The sequence below is a fragment of the Mastigoproctus giganteus genome, chromosome 7, assembly GCF_048544385.1.
Source record: "Mastigoproctus giganteus isolate SK-2022 chromosome 7, ASM4854438v1, whole genome shotgun sequence".
Classification (NCBI taxonomy): Eukaryota; Metazoa; Arthropoda; class Arachnida; order Uropygi; family Thelyphonidae; genus Mastigoproctus; species Mastigoproctus giganteus.
Window position 1 is genome coordinate 181101174 of NC_143581.1, and position 27702 is coordinate 181128875.

Genomic DNA, 27702 nt, shown 5'->3' on the forward strand with positions numbered 1-27702 from the left:
AAAGACCTGGGAGTAATTGTGCAGTCAGATATGAAATTCTCTGAGCAATTCAGGCATGCTGCCAGGACAGCTCATGGGGTTTTGTTAATGATATACTGAAACTTTGCTGGCAGAGATAAGGAGGTGATTGGGTACGGGATTTGGGTACGGGACTTGATACTGTCAAGGGGGATGTCTTTGTGTGTGCGCGATGCAAGGAGTGTAACGATATCAGGCAACAACTCGGCGTTCTTTTGGGCCTATATGAGAGCTTGAAAGACAGGGTGGATGCCCTCGAAGAAACTAAATTGAGGGGCCCATCAAGCTCTCAGCTGCCCACATCAACGCCAGAGCTTGCACTTTGGCATCGCGTGACACAGAGACAACCCCCAAGGCAGAATGCGCTGGTCCCGAAGGAACTAGTAGTTGTTGGTGACTCTATTGTCAGGGAAACGGGGAACATGCTTTGTAAAAAAGATAGGTGGAACAGGACCAGGGTATGTCTGCCAGGGGCAAAGGTTGATGACGTTGTAGAGCGAATATCATCTTTTAAGGGCACAAAAGGTGATATAGTTGTACACGTTGGCACTAATAATATTAAGAGTAGGAGACCGGCAGAATTACTTAACAAGTACAGGTCACTGTTGAACAAAAGCCGAGAATTAGGGTTAAATTTGAAAGTGTCTGCAATTCTGCCCAGACACGATAGGAGGGAGTATATGATGAGAGCCTTGTCGATCAATTCGGCCCTGGAAAGATTGTGCAAGGCTCAAGGGGTAGAATTTTTTTCAGCCTGGACTGTACTTGTTAACAGGAGAGATTGCTTCTACAGGGATGGGATACACTTAAATAGAAAGGGTGCAAGAATATTTGCTGATGCTATCGAGGCAGTGTTAGGTGGGTCGGAAAACTGCTAGCTTGGGGGGAGACAAAGACCAACAGATTGACAGTAGCCACTGGCAGAGGTGAAAGAGATTCTTGCACTGCTTCTATTAGAATGAGCAGAAGCCTGAAAAACAAGATGCATGGTATTTCAGAGACTGCTGGGAGCCATTGTGGTACAAGTAAACACATGGGTTGTGTTAGGGTAGCTAAGAATAGAAACAGGTGCAGGTATACTTGCGTGTACACCAATGCTAGGAGTTTAGTAAATAAATTTGATGAATTTGAGGTATTGCTCAAAACATCGAAGGCAGATATTGTTGGGATATCAGAGACGTGGTGTCACACAGATATAAGGGATGCGGAACTGCAATTTGGGGAGTACAACGTCTACAGAAAGGATAGACAGGATAGGAAGGGGGGAGGTGTTATGCTATTAGTTAAGAAACACATAAAAACCAAGGAAGTGAAGCCAGTCGACATCGCTGGACAGTGCAGTGTGGAGTCAGTTTGGTGTGACATAAGCATTGGGAGATCAAAATTGAGAGTAGGAGTGTGCTATAGGCCTAATGACTCTGATGAGTATAATAAGGAACTGTACAGGGAAATAGAGTGGGCCAGTAAATCAGAGTGTCTTATAATGGGAGATTTTAATTTCCCAGATATTGACTGGAATTTGGGGGCTGGATACTCACACACTAGCAGGGCTTTTGTGGATTTATTGGATGATTGTTTTCTACATCAGCATGTTCGGGAGGCAACTAGAGGGAGTAATACTCTTGATTTGATTATCAGCAGTGATTCTTCATGCATTAAGAATCTGCAGATAAACGAACCACTAGGTGGCAGTGATCACAGTGTGCTGAAGTGGGATTTACTCAAAGAGGTAACTACCATTAGGGGTAAAGGGAAGGGTTATTGCTTCCGTAAAGGCGACTACGTTGGACTGAGACAGTATTTAAATTCTATACAGTGGGACCAACTGATGATGTTACCAACAGCAAATTCAAAATGGGAAGCATTCAAAGAACTTATCTTGGAAGCTACTAGGCTTTACATACCAACTAAGAAATACTGTTCAAGGTTTAGGCCAAAATGGATGTCAGATGAACTAATGAGGCATATGGCAGAGAAGAAAAATGCATGGGATACTTACAAATTAACACATGACACAGAAGCCTATGATAGATACAAGTTGATATGCAACCAAGTTACAAAGGAGGTTAGGCAGGCGAAGGCAGATTACGAGAAATCCTTGGCAAGGGATGCAAAGAAAAACAGCAAAGAGTTCTTTACTTATGTAAACTCTAGAAGGAAAGGGATGAATCAGATTGGTCCACTTGATATTGATGGGTCAAGTGTTGATGATCCTGCTCAGGTGGCTAACAAACTAAATGAATATTTTGCATCGACATTCACACATGAGGAGTTATTCAGCGAGGGGAATGCCAGAGGTGTATTCAACTCTAGCAGTAAGTTACAGAATCTTGAAATAACTGGGAGTAAAGTGGAGGAGAAATTGTTGAAGATAAACACAAGAAAGGCACCCGGGGTGGATGGGATCTATCCAGTTATATTAAAGGAGGCAGCAAAGGAAGTAAGCAAACCCTTAGCCATAATTATGAGAGCTTCCTTGGACTCAGGGGAGGTACCCATAGACTGGAAATGTGCAAATGTGACCCCAATTCACAAAGGAGGATCAAAGGCTGACACAAGTAATTATAGACCTGTGAGCTTGACTTCTGTTCCAGGAAAATTAATGGAGGCACTGGTTAAAGACGCACTGCAGGATCATTTAGACAAGACTTCAGTTATAGCTCAGACACAGCATGGTTTTGTTAAGGGGAAGTCTTGCCTGACCAACTTGATTGGATACTATGATGCAGTCACAAAAGAACTGGATGCAGGGAATAACTTTGATATTATATACTTGGATCTTAGAAAAGCTTTTGATACTGTTGCACATGGAAGACTGCTACACAAATTGGAGCACTGTGACATTGGAGGCAAATTGCTGCTATGGATAAAGGGGTGGTTGAGGGGGAGAAGACAGAGAGTGGTAATCAATGGACACTGCTCATCGTGGACTGATGTTATTAGTGGAGTCCCTCAGGGCTCAGTGTTGGGTCCATTATTGTTTTCTGTATTTATAAATGATATTGATGATGGTATATCGGGATTAATGTCCAAGTTTGCAGACGATACAAAGGTTGGCAGGGTTGTCAAGGACACTACTGACACTATGCTGCTGCAACAGGATCTGGAAAGGTTGACCAGATGGGCTGAGAGGTGGCAAATGAAGTTTAACATTGACAAATGTAAAGTACTACACATGGGAAACAGCAACCCCAGAGCAACGTATCAACTCTATGGTACAACACTGACAGTGGTAGAGAATGAAAGGGACTTGGGGGTGGTTGTGCAGGCAGATATGAAGTTCTCTGAGCAGTGCAGACGGGCTGCAAGAGTAGCTCATGGAGTATTGTCAATGATATACAGGAATTTTTCCAGCAGGGATAAGGAGGTGATTATTCCATTGTATAAGGCAATGGTCAGGCCACACCTAGAGTACTGTATACAGGTCTGGAGGCCTCATTTCAAGAAGGATGTAGAGCTGCTGGAACGAGTACAGAGAAGGGCAACAAGATTAGTGAATGGAACAAAGGGGTGCTCTTACGAAGAAAGGCTTAAGTTTTGCAAATTACAGTGTCTGGAGACTAGGCACCAGCGAGGTGATCTGATAGAGGTGTATAAAGCCTTGAATGGTTTAAGCATGCTCAATGCTGATGGGATTCTTCCTCTAGCTCAGAATAATCACCTGAGAGGGCATAAATTCAAATTGAGGAAAGACAGATGTAGGATAGACGTGCGGAAATTTGCCTTTAGCCAGCGGGTGGTTGGTTGGTGGAACAGACTTCCATCCCTTGTGGTGGAGGTTGATAGCCTAAATAAGTTTAAGGCTCAGCTGGACAGGTATTTTGAACGAACAGAGGGGTGAAGTGGAAGTGGTTTTTTTTTTTTTTTTTTTTTTTGGCTGATGCTGCATAAGCTTGCTTTCTTGCATCAAATGCCTCTACTAATGCTAATGCTAATGCTAATGATTGTCCATTGTACTAGGCCATGGTTAAGTTGCATCTTGAGTATTGTATACTGTTCTGGATGTTTTACTTTAGGAAGGATGTAGACTTTGCTGGAATGGTGCAGAGAAGAGAAGGGTAGCCATATTTGTGAAGGGTATTTTAGCCTAGAAAGGCTTCTTCCTCCTTCTTCTTTAAGTTCTCTGCCCCCGGCAAGTTCGGGGCTTTATTGACACCATGTTTCTCTATCTTGTGTTTTCCTTTTAATTCCTGCATAACTTCCTCTTCCCATCCAATCCATCATTCCAATTCTCCCCTCCCCCCCAGAAGCTCTCTTCCCACACATCTTTCTCTCAGTCACTTTCCTCAACATGCTTTCTCTTCTTAATACATGTCCTATAAAGTTCTTTTGCCTTCTTCTTAGTTCTTTTATTAAAGTTTTCTCTTCTCCTACTTTCCTCAAAACTTTCTCATTACTCAGTCTGTCCACCCATTTCACCCTTTACATTCTCCTCCACGCCCACATTTCAAAAGCTTCTAGCCGTCTAATCTCTTCTCTTTCCCGTGTCCATGTCTCTGAGCCATATAGTACCACAGTCCATATTAATGTTTTACCATTTGCTTTCTTAATTCCTTCTCGAAATTTCTTCTTGATAGTTCTTTTCTATTACTAAATGCCTCTTTGCCCATTGCAATTCTTGTTTTTATTTCCTCCAGGCTTTTTCCATTTTCTGTCGTTATGCTTCTCAAGTATCTGTATCTGTCCACCTGTTCCAATATTATTCCATCTAATATTACATTGATTCTTCTTCCTGGCCACTTTGAAATTAACATTATCTTGGTTTTCTTGCTGTTAATCTTCGTATTGTACTCCTTTACTTTGCTGTTTAAGATATCCATGGAGACCTGCAATTCTGCCTCATTATTAGCAATCAATACCTGGTCATCTGTAAATCTTATTGTCTTTATCTTTTCCCCTCCTACTTTTACACATTCCTTTCTGCTCTTCTTTGTACTCTTTCATCAGTGCGTCTTCGTATAAATTAAATAGTAAAGGGTACATGAAACAACCTTGCCTTAAAACGATACCAATGTTTACTTCTTCTGATTCCTTTTCGTCAGTCCCGAACTACCGCTGTCTATCCCATGTAAGGTTCCCAAATTGGTTTTAGGTCTCTTTTATTTAGGCCAATCTTTCCTAGGACTTCCATCAGCTTAACTCAATTCACTCTGTGAAAAGAGACCAATGAAAGAGATTTCCAGTTCTTTTTGAGATCAACAAAAAAGATTGCCAAATCTTTTCCTATTTCCGTGCTTCTTTCTGCTAGTGTTCTTAATATTCATATAGCCTCTCTAGGCTCACTTCTCTGAACCCAAACCTGTCTTCTATGAATTCATGATCCTTTGCTTTTGCTTTAATTTGTTCTGAGATAATTTTTAGTAATATTTTTGAGGAGTGGGAAATTAAACTGATTGTCCTATAATCTGTACAACTTATTGCATTCTTCTTTTTTTCTAATGGGATAATTATGGATTTTAGAAAGTCTTTGGGCTAGCTTCCACATTCATAGATATTCCCCCAAATCCTGAACAATTCTTTCTTTACCTCTTCTCCAAGTCCTTTTATTATTTCTGCTGGTATATTATCCTGTACAGCTGCCTTCCCTCTTTTTAACGAGGCTACTGCCTTTTAAAATTCTTCTCTGATTAATTTTGGTCCTAAGGTCTCTTCATCATCTTCTGCCGTCATAGGCCAGACTTTTGGTTTATTTGTTTTATCATATAGCTCTTCTATATATTCCTTCCATCTTCTCCTTATGTGTTGTTTGTCAAAAATTTTTTCTATTCTTGTCTTTTATCTTTTCACTAGTCTTATTTTTCCTGTTCGTTAAGCTCTTCACTTTCACAAGCAATTATATTGATACACCAACCGTGTTATATTACAATAATAATTTACCTTTAATACTGCAAAATAAATGTACATAACATAGATATTTACAATTAAAACTATTTACAATAAAATATATAATAGAAATAAAATAAAAGCTTTAAAATACATTAAAATACTTTAAAACACCGGACACTGAAGCTTTCAGAGGCCTCCCTTCTCAACAGTACATTTTTAATTGCCACACATCTTTAAATAATAGCAGGTTCATGGCTCACATGGTTCCACAGGCCCATGGGTGGTATTCCCCTTGTGTGTACTAGAACCGGAAATGGCTCGGGAGCGTGTCAGGCAGAATCGGTCATTCCCGTCCGAGTACTACAGCCTCAAGGAGGGGATGCATACGAACTCTCCTGTCTTTGTTAATGGTATTGTTCTCGGATGAACAAATTCGTAAGCTCTCAAGCCATTTGCGGTCCCAAAATCTATGAGCACGGTCGACGATGACAGCTTTGTCTGGGGAGATCTGATGGTGCTTCTCCCAAAAATGTTCTGCCACAGCAGACTTCCCATAAACTGTGGTCTTTATAGCATTCATATGTTCCACCAGATGGTCCTTGAACCGGCCTTGTTTCACCAACATAACACTCCCCACAATCCGGGCACTTAATCTCATACACTACTCCACTACTACAATCTTTTGTTATGGGGTCCTTAACCTGAGACACCACTGTGTGCAACCTCCATCCCGGAAGCTGCACACAGCATGTCTGTCAATCCCGTAATACTCATGCTAAACGTTCAGTAAGGCCCGGATAGTAGGGAATGTAGGCCGTGGCAACTGGTGTGAAAGGCTCTCTATGATACTCCACACCTCTGATGTATCTGTCCATGACCCTCTGGGGGTAGCTGCATTTCTTGAGGTCTACTGTGACTCGTCTAATTTCCTCTTCTCTGTCCCCGGGGTGTACTGCAGTGGGACCCAACCCTATCCAATAATGCTTTAGCGACACTATTCTTATGTTGGTTAGTTTGTGCCGAACTATAATGAGTGTATTGGCCTCGGCACATAGGCTTCCTATAGACTCAAAGAACCGGAGGGTACCATCCACTTGCCCCTCCGAGGTAAACTGAATGAACAGGGAGAAGCTATTGAGAAAACTCAGTAAGTCATTCTCTCTCCCCCCTCCGAATAATGGTAAACGTGTCATCGACATACCTTTTCCATTTGCGCATGGGGGGGATCCAACCCATCAAAAATCCTGGTTTCCAATTCTTCCATAGCCAAATTTGCTACGATAGCACTTATGGGAGAACCCATTGCCATGCCGTGAACCTGCTTATACATAACATCCTGAAATACCATAGTGGTGCTGGACAGACAAAGTTCTACACCACTACAAATATCTTCTACATTAATATCTTCTACACAGTGGTGTCTCAGGTTAAGGACCCCATAATAAAAGATTGTAGTAGTGGGGTAGTGTATGAGATTAAGTGCCCAGATTGTGGGGAGTGTTATGTTGCTGAAACAAGGTGCTGGTTCAAGGACGGCCTGGGGGAACATATAAATGCTATAAAGACCGCAGTTTATGGGAAGTCTGCTGTGGCAGAACATTTTTGGGAGAAGCATCATCAGATCTCCCCAGACGAAGCTGTCATCGTTGACCATGCTCATAGATTTTGGGACCGCAAATGGCTTGAGAGCTTACGAATTTGTTCATCCGAGAACAATACCATTAACAAAGACAGGGGAGTTCGTATGCATCTCCTCCTTGAGGCTGTAGTACTCGGACGGGAATGACCGATTCCGCCTGGCACACTCCCGAGCCATTTCTGGTTCTAGTACGCATGAGGGGAATACCGCCCATGCGCCTGTGGAACCACGTGAGCCGTGAACCTGCTATTATTTAACGATGTGTTGCAATTAAAAATGTACTGTTGAGAAGGGAGGCCTCTGAAAGCTTCAGTGTCCGGTATTTTAAGTGTTTTAAAGTATTTTAACGTATTTTAAAGCTTTTATTTTATTTCTATTATATATTTTATTGTAAATAGTTTTAAGTGTAAATATGTATGTTACATTTATTTTGCAGTGTTAAAAGGTAAATTATTATTTTAATAACACGGTTGGTGTATTAATATAATTGTTGTGAATATGAATTCTCCCAACCTCATAGGCCTATTTAAAGATAAAGCTCTTCACTTTTTCATACATTAGATCATTTCTTCCCCTTCTTGCCATTTCCTCTAGTTCTCTGCACTGTTCTTCCCACCATTTTTCTCTTGCTTCATCTGTTGCCCTTCTAAGTTCATTGTTCAAACTACTGTATTTAATCTTTGCCTCTTCTGAACTATGGCACTTCCATTTTCTTCAATTTGTCTATCATTTCTTCTGTGATTCATGGTTTCCTTATCCTTTTCTGATCTACTAAACCTAATTTGCTTTCTGCTACTCCAACAATCTTTTTAAACCTTTCCCATTTCTCCTCCACTTCTATTTCCTCACCATCGACTATCTCCCTGTCAATTGTCACTCTGAAATCTCCAACTAGTGCAGTTTTCAGTTTAAATTCCATGTCCTTCTTTCTCTTGAATCCCTTATTCTCTTGAGCTAATCTTCATTTTCATCGCTACCAAATTGTGGTCAGAATCAGCATCTGCACCCGGATAGCTATGCAAATTATGCAAGAAAGGCTTCAGTTTTGCAAATTTCATTGAAACAAAGCGCCTGCATGGTGATCTGATTGAGGTGTTTAAGGCCTTGAATGGATTGAGTAAGCTGAATGTGAATGGCATTCTTTCTCTTACTGAGACTCTACATTCATGAGGAGGCATAAATTTAAGTTGAGGAAAGATGGGTGCAGGATAGGTGTGCAGAAGTTTGCCTTCAGCCAGTGGGTAGTTGATTGTTGGAACAGGCTTCCATCTGCTGTTGTGGAAGTGGATGGTTTGAATAAATTCAAGGAAAAACTAGACAAATTCTTGGAGGGTATGGATGGGTGATTTTTTTTTTTTTTTGTTTTTGCTGATGCTATATAAGTTACTTTCTTGCATCATTTGCCACTACTACTACCTACTACTATCAGCTATTTCTATGTTAGCATTAGAATTAGCAAAGGCACGTGATGCAAGAAAGCAAGCTTATATAGCATCAGTCAAAAAAAAAAAAAACACACACACACCCTTCTCATTTCACCTATCCACTTGCTCCAAATGTTTGACTAGTCCTGCCTTGATGGTAATGTTATAATACCATCAGTTTCATCAACCTTTTGCATTTGAGGAAATCACTAAAAAAAATTCTCCTCCAGTTTTTGCTTATGTACAGTTTGTTTGTTATTTGGTTTTTAGGAGCATTAGCAACTAAGGCCATATTGCTCCAGAGATATGCGGTGGTCATTCTCTGACCTTTCCGCATCCTCCTTATTTGGTGGTCATGGGCTCGAACCTCAGTCTAATCAAGAAGTGTGTGCTACGCACTGCTGTTCCTGGCTACGGAGGCACCCTATGTACAGTATTAATTGATTAATTAGTTAATCGGTTATCAAAAATATTAATCAGAAATACTTCACTGGAAGTATTTTTGCTGAATTGAGTGTTGGAAGTTTTTGTTAGTTGTTTTGATTTCTTTGATTAAAAAAAAAAAAAAAAAAATAAATAAATTAAATTTTAGAGATTTATTTTTTAATGCACTACTTATATTTGCCATTTTAGATTCTCTCTCTCTCTCTCTCTCAATATCCTTTGTATAGTGCAGTGCCAACTAATTCTACATTGTTATTTATTTATTATCTTTAGGGATTAATTTTTAGAGATTATAAACCAGTATTCTGGTCTCCTTCTGCCCAGTAAGTTTGTTTTTGAATATTAAAAATACTTCAGAAGAAATATAATTTAATATTTGTAATATAATATTCAGTTTTAATAGAGTAAATTAACAAAAATTTGTTTTGACTAGTGGTTCTCAACTAGATGGATATCAAAGGATTTTGAGGGATATTCTTCAAGATTCTTTGATATCCATTGCAACATTGTCTTTTTAAGTTATGATTATACTAGTTGGCAAAAAAAATTTTTTTTTTTTGCTCCCTGTTAAAATTCAGGGTGATACTTGCAGATTTGATGTTGCTGAATTCAAATATGGCAACCATATTGCTATAACGCCCACCAATTTTAAGGGAGAAGGGATTAAAGTCAAAAAGTTTTTAGTAAAAAAGATTTCATATATTTTAAGAAAATGATACATACGGTACTAAATATTGAACAGTGGGTCTATTAACCTTATTCTATTTACAGAAATGTTTATCTGATAACAAAACACTTATTTTGTCATGTTTTGCCTTTTATAATTGTCCATTGGTGTCTCCCATATGAGATTCCAATAGTAGTCTACCAACATATTTAGACTCCATTTTCCCTGTTATCTTTTTACCATTTTGAGAAATATCTTGGTGAAACCTTTTACCGTGTTCATCAGAGACTGTTCCCAAGTTTACAGGAAAAAAGTCTAAATGGGAATGTAGGAAATGGAGCTGTAATGACAGGTCTTGGTTTTCGTCATTAACCTACAATATTTGAAAACTGAGGGTGATGAGAAATTTTTAAGCATAAACATACCTCAGTTTCTGAACATATTTCCTATGAGATCCGTCAAAATTATTCCAGGGAGTAAATTGATGCTGACTAATATTATCTCAGTAACTTAAGACCACAATATACAATCTCAAAAAAAAGGGAAAAAACTAAACTTGGTATGACTATATCTGCAATAAGGCCTCTGAGGTTGGGATTATTCATACCACTAATTTTAAACACACACACACCAACCGTTTATGACTGATTGAATAATGAAATAAAATAAAATAAAATGATAGAAAAGACTGTAAAATAATATTTACAAAAAACTTTCAATTATTTACAAAAAACTAAACTATAACAAAAATAAAATAAGTAAATAAGTTAAAATGCATTAAAATATAAATATAAAAGCGATTAAAAAGACGATAAAAAACACTATTAGAGCTTTCGGAGGTGTCTGCCTCCTTCCTCAGTAATAGTGAGACTTAAACGACACATCCTTAAATACCAGGTTCACGGCACACGTGGATGACCAGGCGCATACTCAGCATTCCTTTCAATTGTACCAGAACCGGAAGTGGTCTGGACACGTGGAAAATTAAAATGTTTATCTCTGGTCAAAACCACTGCCTCAAAAAGGGGGTGAAGCCTAACTCCCCTGTCTCTGTTCATACTATTGTTACCAGAGGATCCAATCCACAGACTTTCCAGCCACTTGCGGTCCCAGAATCTATGGGCCCGGTCAAGGATGACAGCGTTGTCGGGGGGAGATCTGGTGTTGTTTTTCCCAATAGTGCTCGGCAATGGCGGATTTATTGGGCTCTGCGTCCGTATCGCTCGTGAATGTTCCCCCAGACGGTCCTTGAGACGCCGTCCTGTCTCCCCCATGTAACATTCCCCACAATCCGGGCATGTGATCTCATATACGACCCCACTACTAGAATCCCTAGTAATGGGGTCTTTGACCTGTGACACTACTGTGTGCAATCTCCGGCCCGGAAGCTGCACACAGCGTGTCTGAAAGTCGCGAAGCATCCTCGCAATGCGATCTGACAGGCCCGGATAGTAGGGAACATACACTGTGGTAAGCGGTACAGGCGGAACTACCTGATTGGGCTCTTTCTCTCTGTTGTATTCATCAATGACCCTCTGGGGGTAACTGCACCTCATTAGGTAACCGCACCTCATAAGATCCGTCGTGATTAGGCAAATCTTTACAACTGGATGAATCTACAGACGTCAGTGATACAGTTCAGTTGCTCATTTTTATTTGTATGGTTTCGATGAATCTGCCACTAGAGAAGAACTGCTGGGTAGGGTTTCGTTAAAAGAAAGAACTAGAAGCCTTGATATCTTCAATGAGTTGAAGATATCAAGACCTCCAGCACGGACATAATAGGGCTTACGGAGACATGGTGTCACCTGGAAATTGGGGATGATGAGTTTCAGTACGGCTTGTATAATGTATTTAGGAAGGATAGGGTAGATAGAAGGGGTGGTGGATAATGCTTCTTATCAGAAGCAACCCGAGTGTGATGATAGCTTTCCCAGATTCAGACGTTTCACATGCTAGTATAGAATCTGTATGGTGTGAGATAGTTGGAAACAAAGGTATAATGCGAGTAGGAGTAATCTACAGACCAGGTGATTGTGAAGATTATGATGAAAGCCTCTACATGCAAATGGAATGGGCAAGTAAGCGTCAGTGTCTTATTATGGGTGATTTCAATTTGCCTCTTATTGATTGGAGTAAATGGGAAGGAAACTCGACATGGGGAACAAAATTTTTAAATCAACTAGATGACTGTTATTTGTATCAACATGTCAGGGAAAGTACTAGAGAAAAGAATATTCTAGACCTCATCACCCATGATTCAGATGACATAACAGGGCTGACAGTAGAGGAACCAGTAGCAGGAAGTGATCACGGAGTTCTACGGTGGATGACGAAGAGAGAGGTAGCAGTAGTAAAAGGCAAAAGAATGGGGTATAATTTCAGAAAAGGAAATTATGATGCCTTAAGTTACTACATGGCCTCTATTAATTGGGTAGATATCGCACAGAGAATGAATACAATTGAACTGTGGTATGCTTTTAAAACATTAATCACAGATGCCTTGAATGCATATTTACCATTAAAAAAATTCTCCACGAGGAGGGTTCCAAGTTGGATGAATAGTGAAGTTGCCACATTACTTGAGCAGAAAAAGGTGGCATGGAAAGGTTACAGAGCAATAAAAAGTACTGAAACCTACAACAGCTACAAGATGATCTGTAATACAGCCACAGAAAAGGTTCGACAGGCAAAGGCAGTTTATGAGAAATCACTAGCAAGCAGAGCAAAGAGGGGGGGATAAGGAATTCTTCACATATATAAATGCCAAGAAGAGCAGGACAAACCAGATCGGATCTTTACGTAAGGGAAAGGGGATAGTATTAAATACACCAGTTGCCGTTGCAGATGAACTCAACAGTTATTTTGCATCGATATTTACGAATGAAAAACCTTTTGTGGCAATGGGAAATTGTGGGAGCGAAGTTGAAAAATATGTAATTAATGATATTGAAATTTCGCAAGATTATTTAATGAAAAAACTTTCGAGCCTACGGGGCAGTAAGGCTCCCGGAGTTGATGGAATATACCCTATAATCTTAAGGGAGGCGGCAAGTGAGTGCATTAAACCATTGAGGCTAATTATGCGAGCATCACTAGATTCTGGGGAGATTCCGTTGTATTGGAAAAGTGCCAGTGTATCTACCATACATAAGGGTGGCTCTAAGAGGGAAGTGGGAAATTATCGACCTGTTAGTCTGACTTCAGTGGTAGGGAAAATCATGGAGGCAGTGATCAAGGGTGGAATTCAGGATCATTTGGATCGAATTGAAATTCTCAAGGATACCCAGCATGGTTTTGTAAAGGGATAATCATGTTTAACAAATCTGGTTCACTATTTTGAAAGGATCACTCACGAGCTGGATTTAGGGAATAATTTCGACATTGCTTATTTAGATTTCAGCAAAGCTTTTGACTGGTTGCTGTATGAGCGGTTGCTTTATAAGCTGGAACAGGTTGGAATCACTGGGAAAATCCTTAGATAGATAGCAGGATGGCTTCAGGGCAGGAAGCAGAGGGTTGTGATAAATGGCTATTCCTCAGATTAGGTTGATGTAAGAAGTGGTGTTCCCCAAAGATCAGTATTAGGACCACTGTTGTTTTTAATTTTCATAAACAACATCGATGAAGGGATAGTGGGTGTGATGTCTAAATTTGCAGATGATGATAAATTTGGTAGAGTAGTTAATGATCACTGTCAAGCTGAGCTTCTTCAAGAGACCTAGATAGACTTCAGGAATGGTCAGAAAAATGGCAGCTATGCTTTAATCCAACAAAGTGTAAGGTATTACACCTGGGAAACAGTAATCCCAAAATAACTTATTTAAATAATTTATCAGTTAAATTAACTGGATTAAATGAACACCCTCTGACTGGCTAAAAGATAACTTCCTATGATCTAGTCTAAACCTCTTTTCCTGTAATTTGAGCCATAGCCCGAATTTATAACTGTGAAAATATCACCCTAATTCATTTAATTATCCCTTCTCAGACCCTTATACACCTCATCAGGTCCCCTTAGAAGCCAAGTCCCCTTGGTAACCAGGCATGTTATGCCTGGTTACCAAGTTTTGTAGCCCACATGTCACAGTCTTTCTTCTTATGTGTGTCCTTTTGCAGATCTCATCATGTGGGTTGCCTGCCTTTGGACGAATTCAAGAAGCTCAATGCCCTTTTGTATTATAGTCTCTATACTTAGATGCAATATTACAAGTGTGGTCTTTAAATATTTGACTTATACAGTGAGATTACAGGGATGGGATACACTTAAATAGAAAGGGTGCAAGAATATTTGCTGACGCTATCGAGGCAGTGTTAGGTGGGTCGGAAAACTGCTAGCTTGGGGGGAGACAAAGACTAATGGATTAACAGTAGCCACTGGCAGAGGTGAAAGAGATTCTTGCACTGCTTCTATTGGAATGAGCAGAAGCCTGAAAAACAAGATGCAGGATATTTCAGAGACTGCTGGAAGTCATTGCGGTACAAGTAAACACATGGGTTGTGTTAGGGTAGCTAAGAATAGAAACAGGTGCATGTATACTTGCGTGTACACCAATGCTAGGAGTTTAGTAAATAAATTTGATGAATTTGAGGTATTGCTCAAAACATCAAAGGCAGATGCAGATATTGTTGGGATATCAGAGACGTGGTGTCACACAGATATAAGGAATGCAGAACTGGAATTTGGGGAGTACAATGTGTATAGAAAGGATAGACAGGACAGGAGGGGAGGAGGGGTTATGCTATTAGTTAAAAAACACATAAAATCCAAGGAAGTGAAGCCAGTCGACATTGATGGACAGGGCAGTGTCGAGTCAGTTTGGTGTGACATAAGCATAGGTAAATCAAAATTGAGAGTAGGAGTGTGCTATAGGCCTAATGACTCTGATGAGTATAATAAGATACTGTACAGGGAAATAGAATGGGCCAGTAAATCAGAGAGTCTTATAATGGGGGATTTTAATTTCCCAGATATTGACTGGAATTTGTGGGTTGGTCACTCACACACTAGCAAGGCTTTTGTGGATTTATTGGATGATTGTTTTCTACACCAGCATGTTCGGGAGGCAACTAGAGGGAGTAATACTCTTGATCTGATTATCAGTAGTGATTCTTTATGCATTAGGAATCTGCAGATAAAGGAACCACTGGGTGGCAGTGATCACAATGTGCTGAAGTGGGATTTACTCAAGGAGGTAACTACCATCAGAGGTAAAGGGAAGGGTTTTTGCTTTCGTAAAGGCGACTATGATGGTCTGAGACAGTATTTAAATTCTATACAGTGGGACCAACTGATGATGTTACCAACAGCAAATTCAAAATGGGAAGCATTCAAGGAACTAATCTTGGAAGCTACCAGGCTTTACATACCAAACAAGAAATATTGTTCAAGGTTCAGGCCTAAATGGTTGTCAGATGAACTAATGAGACATATGGCAGAGAAGAAAAATGCATGGGATACATACAAATTAATGGGTGACATGGAAGCCTATGATAGATATGTTGGTCTGTAACCAAGTCACAAAGGAGATCAGGCAGGAAATCCTTGGCAAAGGATGCAAAGAAAAACAGAAAAGAGTTCTTTACCTATTTAAACTCAAGAAGGAAAGGGATGAATCAGATTGGTCCACTGGATGTTGATGGTTTAACAGTTGAGGATCCAGCTCAGGTGGCTAACAATCTAAACGAGTATTTTGCATCTACATTCACACATGAGGAGTTATTCAGGAAGGGGAATGTCGTAGGTGAAGTAAACATTGGCAGTGAGCTAGATTATTTTCTAATAACTGAGAGGAAAGTGGAGGAGAAATTGTTGAGGATAAACATAAAAAAGGCACCCGGGGTGGATGGGATCTATCCAGTTATATTAAAGGAGGCAGCAAAGGAAGTAAGCAAACCCCTAGCCATAATTATGAGAGCTTCTTTGGACTCAGGGGAGGTACCCATGGACTGGAGATGTGCAAATGTAACCCCAATTCACAAAGGAGGATCAAAGGCTGACACAAGTAATTATAGACCTGTTAGTTTAACTTCAGTTCCAGGAAAATTAATGGAGGCACTGGTTAAAGAAGCACTGCAGGATCATCTGGACAAGAATTCGGTTATAGCTCAGACACAGCATGGTTTTGTTAAGGGCAGGTCTTGTCTGACCAATTTGATTGGATACTATGATGTAGTCACAATAGAACTGGATGCAGGGAATAACTTTAATATTATATATTTGGATCTTAGAAAGGCTTTTGATACTGTTGCGCATGGAAGGCTGCTGCACAAATTGGAGAAGTGTGGCATTGGAGGCAAATTGCTGCTATGGATAAAAGGATGGTTGAGTGGTAGAAGACAGAGAGTGGTAATCAATGGACACTGCTCAACGTGGACTAATGTTATTAGTGGAGTTACTCAGGGTTCAGTGTTGGGTCCATTGTTGTTTTCTGTATTTATAAATGATATTGTTGATGGTGTATCAGGCTTAATGTCCAAGTTTGCAGACGATACCAAGGTTGGCAGGGTTGTTAAGGACACTACTGATACTATGCTGCTGCAACAGGACCTGGAAAGGTTGAGCAGATGGGCTGAGAGGTGGCAAATGAAGTTTAACATTGACAAATGTAAAGTACTACATATGGGAAACAGTAAGCCCAGATCAATGTATCAACTCTGTGGTACTACGCTGACAGTGGTAGAGAATGAAAAGGACCTGGGGGTAATAGTGCAGGCAGATATGAAGTTCTCTGAGCAGTGTAGACGAGCTGCAAGAGTAGCTCAATTGTCTTGTCAATGATATACAGGAATTTTTCTAGCAGGGACAGGGATGTGATTATTCCCTTGTATAAGGCATTGGTCAGGCCACACCTTGAGTACTGTATACAGGTCTGGAGGCCTCATTTCAAGAAGGATGTAGAGCTGCTGGAACGAGTACAGAGAAGGGCAACAAGATTAGTGAATGGAACAAAGGGTTGCTCTTACGAAGAAAGGCTTAAGTTTTGCAAATTACAGAGCCTGGAGACTAGGCATCGGCGAGGTGATCTGATAGAGGTGTATAAGGCTTTGAATGGCTTGAGCATGCTCAATGCCGATGGGATTCTTCCTCTTGCTCAGAATAATCACCTGAGAGGGCATAAATTCAAATTGAGGAAGGACGGATGTCGGATAGAAGTGCGGAAATTTGCCTTTAGCCAGCGGGCAGTTGGTTTGTGGAATAGACTCCCATCGCTTGTTGTTGAAGTTGATAGCCTAAACAAATTTAAGGCTCAGCTGGACAGATATTTCGAATGAACGGAGGGGTGAAATGCGAGTAGTGGTTGTTGTTTTTTTTTTTTTTTTTTTTTTGGCTGATGCTGAAAAAGCTTGCTTTCTTGCATTATATGCCTCTACTAATGCTAATGCTAATGATTATCACCTCTCTATCTTTACAAGAAAATGTTTGATAAATCATAAATAGGGAATACATATGAGCCCTCCTTGCCACATGTTGAGACTGCACAGCGAACTTCATGTCTGCCTGTTTTGTAACTCCAAATTCCTTTCTTCCTCCACTATTTCTAGTTCAACCCCAACAAGTGTATAAAAATTTATTTTGGATTGCCATTCCCCAAGTGTAAGACGTTGCAGTTTGCTGCATTAAAACATAACTGCCACTTTTCTGACTATCTTTGAAGCTTATCCAAGTAGTCCTGAAGGAGTGCAGCTTGCCATTAATCATTAACCTCTTTTCAATCTTTACTTCCTCTGCAAATTTTGATATTCAAGCCCTTTATCACTTTGTTGATGTTATTTAATAAAATCAGAAACAACAACATTCCCAAAACTATTCCTCATGGACACAACTTGTAATGTTTGCCCAGTGGTTTTCAACCGGCGTGCCACAACAACATTCTAGGGGTGCCATGTAATTTGGGTTTAAGTTACTTAAACTTATTTTTTTTTTAAATTTATGCGTTTATTTCATTATAAAAAGGTGTACAGTATCTTTTTAATTTTGTGGTGATCTACAATTGATGTTTACTGACTACCTCTATATAAAGAATAAGATTATATACTGTATATATAATTTGTATTATGAAATGTAATTTTTATAATTATATTATTATAATAACTATCATATAACATATTTTTTAACACACACACACACACACACACACACACACACACACACACACACACACACACACACACACACACACAGAATATCGGATTTGACAGGCAGAAAATTGAGTAGGGGTGCCGCGCAAAACAAAATAAATTACTCAGGAGTGCTGTTATTAAAAAAAGACCTTGAAACCACTGTGTTAGCCCATTCAGAAGAGTAACCATTAATGATAATCCTCTGCCCTGCAGTCCATCTAAGGATGTTACCTACAATCCCAAAATGTTACAGCTTGTACAGTTTTCTCCCCAGACATCACTTCGTTTTTGATGTTTACAACTTTAATTAACATGAATTAAATTAACGATAATAATATATAATAACAATAAATTAATTTGGCATTAATTTTTTCTTCTGAACTCAATGAATTTTAAGAAATAGTATTCTAGCTACAAATGATGAATGGTTTTTCTCTACCTTTAACTATTAGCAGATAAAAAAAAAAAAACCTCTCCCAACCACCCTAGAATTAAGTGCCAGTTGATGTCCTTAGCATATCAGGATTAAACCTGAGGTAATGTATATTGGCATGGACAGTGAACGTACTGTAAAAGGATGTACTTTTTTTATCCTGGAAAATGTTGCATAAAATTCACCTGTGTTATGACTTGAAAGTGTACTAGTTTTTGTCCTTTGCTGTAGCTAGAGACAGTATGGCCAAAATATGGATATATGATGACAGTATGGCTTTTCAAACAAAGCCTACTCTTTTATTTTATGACCATTACTGATAACACATAACAAAGTTAACAACAAAAAAAAAGGACAATTGAATTAAACACAGAATTAGCTGTAATTCCAGGCCTTATCCAACTGTAGCCATTTTACATTTCAATTAACAAGCCTTTACTGCTTGTGGAACGGACCAAAGGGATGCAGGCACCAAATCAAAATTTAACACCTACACAAATGAAGCGACTTATCACTTCCCAGTTGTGGGAATGGAAAAAAAAATTAGTGGGAGTTAGACACACAGAATGCCTTTTAAGAAATGCGGAATTAGCTGTGTCCTTGATGGTCTTACACACTTTGGAGAAAGTGAAAGTTCAGACCCATAACATCAGTAATGATGAGTATGTCAGTGATGATGCATTACTTGAGTTATACAATGTGAAAGCCACATTTTAAACTGTGTTTTTAAATTGTTTGGTAAACCTTGCGAATTTGTTTAATATATGCAAAAAAATTGTTTTTTCCAAAGTGTCTTATCATCTGGATAATATAGTCACTGACACAGTGGGAGAATACTATTCAACAAGTAATAAAAACTGGCTCCAAGTTTCAAGACTGGCATGTGAAGTTTTCTTCCACTCCTGAAAACCAACGAGCCAAATTTACTCAGCAAAAACTTTGACAAATATGACCACACATATTCAGACTTTCTTTATTCAGAAATTAAATAAATAAGTAGAAATAAAAAATTAAAATAAAAAAAAAATCACAGAAGAAAATTTGTATTAAATTTTCTACATGTCAGTAATAATACAATAATTAGATTTAACTTAAAATATTTTATTGTATTGTATATAATACATAAAAATAACAAAAAATATAAAATAAAAAAAAAGAATGAAATATATTCATAATATAATTTACAAATTTTTACTAAGTTGCTGTGTGAAAACAGGACATCAGTATTTTCTGTGTTCAGGTGTACTCATCTTCCTTGGATGAAAAATCCAGTTGCAGAAAACTCTTTTCACTTACTACACTGGCACCATTGGCAGGGATGGCAAGAATTAAATCTGGACAGCAAAAAATGAAAATACAAATAGTTTTTTGTGTGTATGATGATGTTACTTAAATTATACAGTAATTACTGCAATGAATGCATCCTAACCTAGTATTCTTTATATCTGCAATTTTTGGGAACTTTTTAATGATATCTTCTTTCAGATTTGTGCTGAAAAATTTAATTTTTATTGTCGATTCAATTTATAATTCTGAAGCACTGAGTGCAAAGTTCATAATCAGAAGCAATATTATATAATAACATAATAAACAATAACATTATATTTGGAGCCCTTGTGAGTAGCACAGCTGGTATAATCACCATCCTCCCCACACTAGATGGAAAAGATCTGAGTTTAAATCCTGTCAATAACAAGATAAATTTCTTGTTATTGGCAATTTGTAGATGTATTATATATGGTGCTATATGCCTAAGTTGCTGTTGTGCCTAAAACCAGTAACCTAAAACAATAACCAACTTGATCAGGACACACACATAAAAAAAAAAAAAAAGGTAAAGTGCAGCCATTATCAACCCACTGCAGGATGGAAGTCTCCTCAACAATTCTTGCTGAGGGGAATGGACCATAATCTGCCACGCTGGTCCACTGTGGGTTGGCAGATTGACCGTATTCAGCAGTCAGGGGCTTGAACCCCGGTCTACTCAAAGAGCATGTGCTGCACTCCCGCTCCTGACCACTCGGCTACGGAGACATAGTCCACCCTATCTCTCTCCAAACAAGATTTTGTAGGCCTCATAGGCCATGCTCAGTATGGGTAGCTTGCTTTTCCCCTTTCTTGCTGAGTTCCTCATGACAGTATTTTGAATTGGCCACTCTGTTTACTTCCAGCACACACCTAAGCTGTGGGTCAAATTTGTAGACATTGTTCTGGCCATCTGGGGACAAAGAAAAGAATCCTTAGACCTGTTCCATTAAAACATTAACAACATCAATTCCAATGTAGCCTTCTCTTTTGAAGTGGAATCCAACCACTTCCTCCTGGAGTGATTGGATTCACTTCACTTTCCTAACATCAAGGTAGGGATTATGAAGGGTCTTGATCTGAGTGCTCTTTAAAACTGCAGCCCCTCAGACCTAGACCATGAAAGACACTATGCATAAGCAGAACTAACCTCCCTGTTTCACCAATCAGATCATTTTCCAGTGCATTTCCAGCCTCCCCCCTTTCACCTACTATCCTAGATAGATAATAAGGCTTGCCAGTATTGCTAGAAAAACACACCAGTTTTATTTGCTGGTGACAAGAAACTGGGAGAAGGACCAGGATTGAGTTTACTGGATAGGCTGCTACAGTGAGAAAACCTACATCATGCGCTCCTACCAGCATTTCTCTGCAAAAAAGTGCGAATGCTTCAGGTGCAGTTGCAGAGACAACAACCCAATCACAGAAGTGATAAAGTACTGTGTCTTGAGCAGTATCTGTAATTATTCCTAGAAGACAGACAGATTTTCCAATTATGTAATATACTTCATGAGTTCCTATGGCTTAAAAATTGTGTAGTTATGTTGCATGTCTATTAACACTCACCTCAAGAAAGCTTTTATCATAGTTTCTGTAATAGTGAAACAAGATATATCGTATTTCCCCATGTATAAGACGCACCTTTTTTCGAAAAATTTGTGGTCTAAAATCTGGGTGCGTCTTATACAGTGGTTGTAGATTTTTTTTACTTGCATTTCCCGCTTTTTCACGCTTGTTGTCTTTGTGCTCATTGTTTCACACTTGTTACTGGTATATTAGGTTACGTTTTGCCACGCTCTGCCCAGAAATGGCTCAGAAAAGATTTTCGTAGTGCTGAATTCAAGTTAACAGTGATCCAGTTTGCAAAAGTGAATGGAAATCGTGCTGCTGAACATAAGTTTGGTCCTCCTCCAACTGAGAAAACAATCTGAGACTGGCTATGGGAAGAAGAAATCCTACTGAAAACGCCACGGCAGAAGAAGGCTGTTAGAGGCAAGTCAGCAAAATGGCCTAATTTAAAGAGGAAATTGAAGATATAGATTGAGGAGCAAAGGGCAATTGGAATTCCTGTGTCCACAAAGGTGGTTCAGCATGAGGCAAGAAGAATTGCTGATGAAAAAGAAGTTACTGATTTCAAAGGAGGACACAATTGGTGCTTCAGGTTCATGAAACAGAATGGACTAAGCATGCGTACACGCACCAGACTTGCCCAAAAGATGCCTGAAAGCTATGAGCAGAAGGTCCTTGAATTTCATCGTTTTGTCATTCAATGTCGGAAGACACATCAGTTTGAGTTGGGACAGATTGCAAATATGGACAAAGTCCCCCCTTCAATTTGATGTCCCAAGTAACAGAACTGTTGATAAGAAGGGGGTGAAAACTGTAACTGTGAAGACAAGTGGACATGAAAAGAGTCATTATACAGTTGTTCTAACTTGTTGTGCCAACGGAACCAAGCTGCCTCCTATACTGATTTTCAAACGCAAAACAATGCCAAAAGAAGACATTCCTCGAGGAGTGATTGTCCACGTTCATGACAAGGGTTGGATGGATCAAGATGGGATGAAGATCTGGTTTGAGAAAGTTTAGAGCAGGAGACCAGGTGGACTCTTACACAAACCTGCCCTATTGGTGCTTGATCAGTTCAGGGCACACATAACAAAAAATACAAAGAAAATTGCTGCAGAGCAAAAAACAAAACTTGCCGTCATACCTTGACATCCCAGCTCCAACCACTTGATGTCAGCATTAACAAGCTCTTCAAAGCTGACATGAGACAAATGGAACCAATGGATGAAGTCTTCTGGGGACAATTTAACACCAGCAGGAAGAGTGAAGAAACCAACTATAGGAGAAGTTTGTACCTGGGTGAAAAGATCCTGGGATAATATCAAGATTGAGATCGTTGTCAAGTCATTTAAAAAGTGTGGCATTTCAAATGTCATAGATGGAACTGAGGATGAGGCAATATATGAAGACAGTGATTTGTCATCAGACACAGATGAGGACAAGCTAATGGATGGGAGTTTTGACAGTGATGAGTTGTATGAATTTTATGATGAATAAAACTTGAGTTCAATAACTTTATGTAATACATTTTTTTTTTCAAATTTCGGGCCACAAAATTAAGGTGCGTCTTAATCTACGGTAATCTGAATGTATTTTATTTAAAACTTGATCAGTGTAATTTAATTTTATGTATAACTTGAATCTGAAACACTTATATAAAGATTTAGAATATTTGAAAAAATAAATATGAAAAGTTAATATTTTGATGCTTTTAAAGAAAGTTGTTAAGGAGAGTATAACTACTCTTAACTGTTTATAAATTGTATCATAATTTATTTTTAATGTCAATTCTTTTTAGAACTGCACTAGCAGAAGCTGAATTAGAATATAATGCTTCCCACACAAGGTAATTTTTTATACTGAGATAATTTTTAGTTATAGTTCATAGTTATTGGAATTCCATTTCTAGTTTTTTTTGTGTGTTTTTTTTCCCTCACTTTTCTGTGAATCTGTAGATAAATACAAAGTGAAATTAATAGATGACAGAGCTGCAATGGCTCAGTTCATTCTACGTTATATATCAATTAGTTAAGAAAAGAGGAATTACCTCAATGATGGCTTGTAGAACACTTCTGTGTGTAACAAAATTCTTTTAATTCCTTAATGTTTCAGTGGATCCTTAATGTTTTTTAAGTGTTTAAAGAATGAACTCATTGTTTAAATTGTTTTTAAAGTATGGACTTATTGTCTTCTCGCACTCAAAGATTTGGTTTGGTGATTCGATGTAGTTTTGGAGTCCATGGGTCACCGATTCTGGGGTGCATTGGATAATTTATTCTGTCTAAGAATGTGACAAATTCATGTAAATTATTTGCATAATTAATTCAACAACGGAGAGTATCAGCACAGAAGTGTTCTACAAGCCATCATGGAGGTAATTCCTCCTTTTCTTGACTAATACAAAGTGAAAATAAATAAATAAATGTGTGTGTGTTGTATGCACGCACGCACGCACACACACATTATATATATATATATATATAAGAATATCTTAAGAATACCTTTTTTAATACTCAGTGTTGGTGTCTTTAGAATCGGAAAAAAATAAATTCATGAAATGTAGGAGAAACCCTCAATAACAAACTGTATAAAAAGCAATAGACTCAACTGGGCTGGCCACGTAACTCTGCATGCCAGGAAACAGGATGCCAAAAAGAATCTTCATGATGAAACTGTGTGAGAGAAGACCTAAGGAAAGGCCCAGGAAGAGATGCAAAGACAGCATGAGATGAAACAATAAGGCTTGGAATTGTAGATTGCAGGAAGCAAAAGACATAGAGGAGGGAAAAAAATATTGGTAAAGCAGAAAAGGCTCCCAAGATGCTAATTGTCTCATCATCCTTGGATCTATGGATACATCACCATCTTTGACATCTGTGGATGCCAAAGATGGTGATGTATACTTTAAAATCAGTTACCATTTTCTCCACTTTTGGAGATTGTGAGAGGTAGTAACATGTGATCTGGATACATGGTTTATCAGTAAAAAAAACAACTTTTGCCATTTGCTTTAATTAAAGTAATATGATGGTTAGACTGTTTTAATAATTGCAAATATTCCAACATATTGCATATATAAGTGTATTTTTTGAAATATTATCAAAGATTGAGTAGTCGAATTGAGAATTTTATGTTAAGAACTGCAAGTTATATAAACAAGATAAAATGCACATAAATGTTTTCATCAATTCTGGTGAAAACCTTTGACTTCTTTCCTGAAGAAAATACCTCTTATTCATTTAAAAACTATCAAATTTGATTCATCTTATTTAAATGATAGAGGAAAACTTATTAATTTTTTTTTGTAGAAAGGTGCTTTCTCCCCTCTCAAACCATAACTGAAAATTTCAATTTCCGTCTCATTATCTCTATGCGATATTGCATCACATTCTTCTAAATAGAGATACAGTAGTACCTTGCATTATTTCACATGTACTATTGCATGGGAGGGCATTGTCATTTGTAAGGAAGAAGCATATACTCTTGATTTTTCTGCCGTTTCCAGATTTTTGCCTCTGTTGCTGCATATGCTTAGGCCAGCATTTCTAAAACTGTGGTTGGCGAAAAATCATAATTAATAATTAAAAAAATAATAAAATAAATTTCTCATATTCGTAATGTATACCACTTTTGTATCATTATAACATAATTTTTTTTTGGTTATTAATATACTGGCATAGCCCACGGAATCAAATAGACTGCAGAACTCTCTATTTTAGCGGGCTTTGCATAGAGAAATATGCATAGAGGTAATGACACGAAAAGGTAGCAATGTAGTGATCTAGTATGGCAAGTATGCCATTCGTATGCGATTTAGCCTGGAGTACATGGGTTTGAAGGAGAGGAGGAAGCGAACGGATATCATAACTAAACTCACTTCCTTGTATAAATTTTTTTTGATAATTATTAGTATTTTGAAATATTATTATTAAAATAAATGACCATGGATTTGTGGTTGAAAAAAGGAACTTTAAAATGAGAAGCAAGTATTTCTAGTAGTGCAACTGTGGTCGTAAAATGAACACAATATTGTCACACTTCAAAGTGAGGATGAATAGTCGCAGCGTTTTGTTCCCCAGAAATCCGAAGTGAAAAACAGGAACCAAATAATAAAAGACAAAAGCGAAAGTATGATGACAGTTATTTGAATTTCAGCTTTACATGTGTTGGAAATAAAGATGCTCCTGATGCACAGTGCACTATATGTAATAAACTGTTAGCAACAGTTCTAAGTGTTCCGTGAATATGTTGCAACATGAAAAGTCTTCCGTGAATATGTTGTGAGAGTAAAAAAGTTTGGGAAACGCTGGCTTAGGCATATATCTTCATTTTTACTAATTTGCTGGACACTTATGGAACTTTGATTTCTGTTCTGTTCATCAGCATTAACTATTGGAATATTGGTAAAATTTGGCTTCCTTTCTCCTAATTTGACACACTATATTGTGTTTGACAGTTTATTGCATTCCTAGGGGTTTTTTTTTTGTAAAATTCATTATATCAACTTACTTTCTGTAGTTATATTAGGTTTAATATTTATAAGTTAATTGTATCATATTTTATTTTATTGTATCATATTTTATTCATTTTAGCTGTAACTTTTTAAATTTACCACAAAATATTTTATGGTTATTTCTATACCTTATGAAAAGTCCAATTACTACCTCCATTTCCTTTATTTCCACTACATTAACTTATATTTAGCATTGTTCTCTCTTTTACATTGGTTTACAGTTAACCAAATGCACTTGATATTTATAGATTTAATAATTAATTCTTTTTTTTTTTTTTTTTTTTTGTATATAAAGGTGGTACATGTGCATATGTCCATACTGATATTCCCTGTCAGAGACTTGGCAATTTGGAATCTCCTCTCTTTGATCTTCTCTGGCTTAAAATCTCTCTCTACCTCATTGTGTCAGATTCATCTGTTGTCTCTACCGTTCTCCCAACTCCACTAATCACTTGGAGCTCTTTGACTTCCTCTCTTTGCAACTTGACTTTCTCCAGTCCAACTTTCCAAACAGTGAGGTAATTTTCCTTGGTGATTGTAATGTTTACAACTCCAGCTGGCTTCCGTTTTCTAGTCACACCGACCCAGCAGGTCGAGATGCTGAGGCTTTTGCAATTACTAATGACCTAGCACAGATTGTTCATTTACCTACAAGAATACCTGACAATCCTAATCATACAGCCAATACGCTTGATCTTTTTCTCACAAACATCCCTTCTAAGTACACGATCAAAGTGAGAGGTCCTTTAGGCACTTCAGATCACAACTTGGTGATTGTCTCTTCTCCAATGGAACCTTTATCTCGTGGCTATTCCCAACCTCGTGTTGTTTGGCATTACAAGAATGCAAAATGGGATGACCTGCGAGACATCTTTTCTTCTTTTCCATGGTTGGATTACTGTTTCAAAACTTCTGATGTCAACGTTTGCTCAGATCGTGTCAGTGAAATATTCTTTCAGGAATGGAATCCTTTATCCCACACTCCACTTAAAAATCTCGTCCTTTATCTAAACTTTGGTTTTCCAATAAATGTGCTAAGGCTGTTCAAGAGAAGAATGTTGCATATCGTAATTGGCTTGTTTCTAATTGTTCAGTTTCATTTTCTGCCTACACCAAAGCTCACAACAATTGTAAAGCAGTTATTAATCAGTCCAAACTAGAGTTTGAACAGGCTAAGAGTAAAAAACTTGTTTCTTGCCCTAATGGTAGCCGAGCATTCTGGTCTCTTGCCAAAGCTATTGGCCGCAACTTCTGTCCATCTCTGCTTCCACCTATGTCCAAACCAGATGGTTCTGTTGTCACTTCAGCCAAGGATAAAGCTGACCTGCTAGCATCCCATTTTTCTTCCAACTCATGTATTAATGATCTTGGTAAAACACCTCCCACCATTCCCAACAAGCTCCATTCAATGCCTCCTGTGGTCTTCCGTCAAAAGGATATCAGAAGGATTTTGAAGAATCTTGATGCTAAGAAAGCCCCAGGTCCTGATGGCCCCAGGTTTTGAGAACAAGTGGATATCTCCATTTGTTATCAAAACCTGTGCTCCTGAACTTACTCCTATTCTTTGCCGCCTTTTTTCACTTTCTTATTCCAAAGGTGTTTTTCCTTCTGCTTGGAAATTTGCTCATATCCAGCCAGTTCCTAAAAAGGGTGACAAATCCCTCCCATCCAATTATCGTCCCATTGCAATTACTTCTACTCTTTCTAAAGTAATGGAGAAATCAATTAACCGCCAACTCT

The 27702-nt window shown here is 38.3% G+C and overlaps 1 protein-coding gene across 1 annotated transcript in view; it reads left to right on the plus strand.

The window, feature by feature from the left end:
• The window catches only part of IleRS-m (Isoleucyl-tRNA synthetase, mitochondrial), a 403472-nt gene that overhangs the window by 100107 nt on the left and 275663 nt on the right, over positions 1-27702 (plus strand). Inside the window, exons 5-6 of the mRNA XM_090378489.1 lie at positions 9625-9674; positions 23248-23295. Of these exons, the coding sequence (XP_090234615.1) occupies positions 9625-9674; positions 23248-23295 (98 nt within the window). The remainder of the gene's footprint in view (positions 1-9624; positions 9675-23247; positions 23296-27702) is intronic.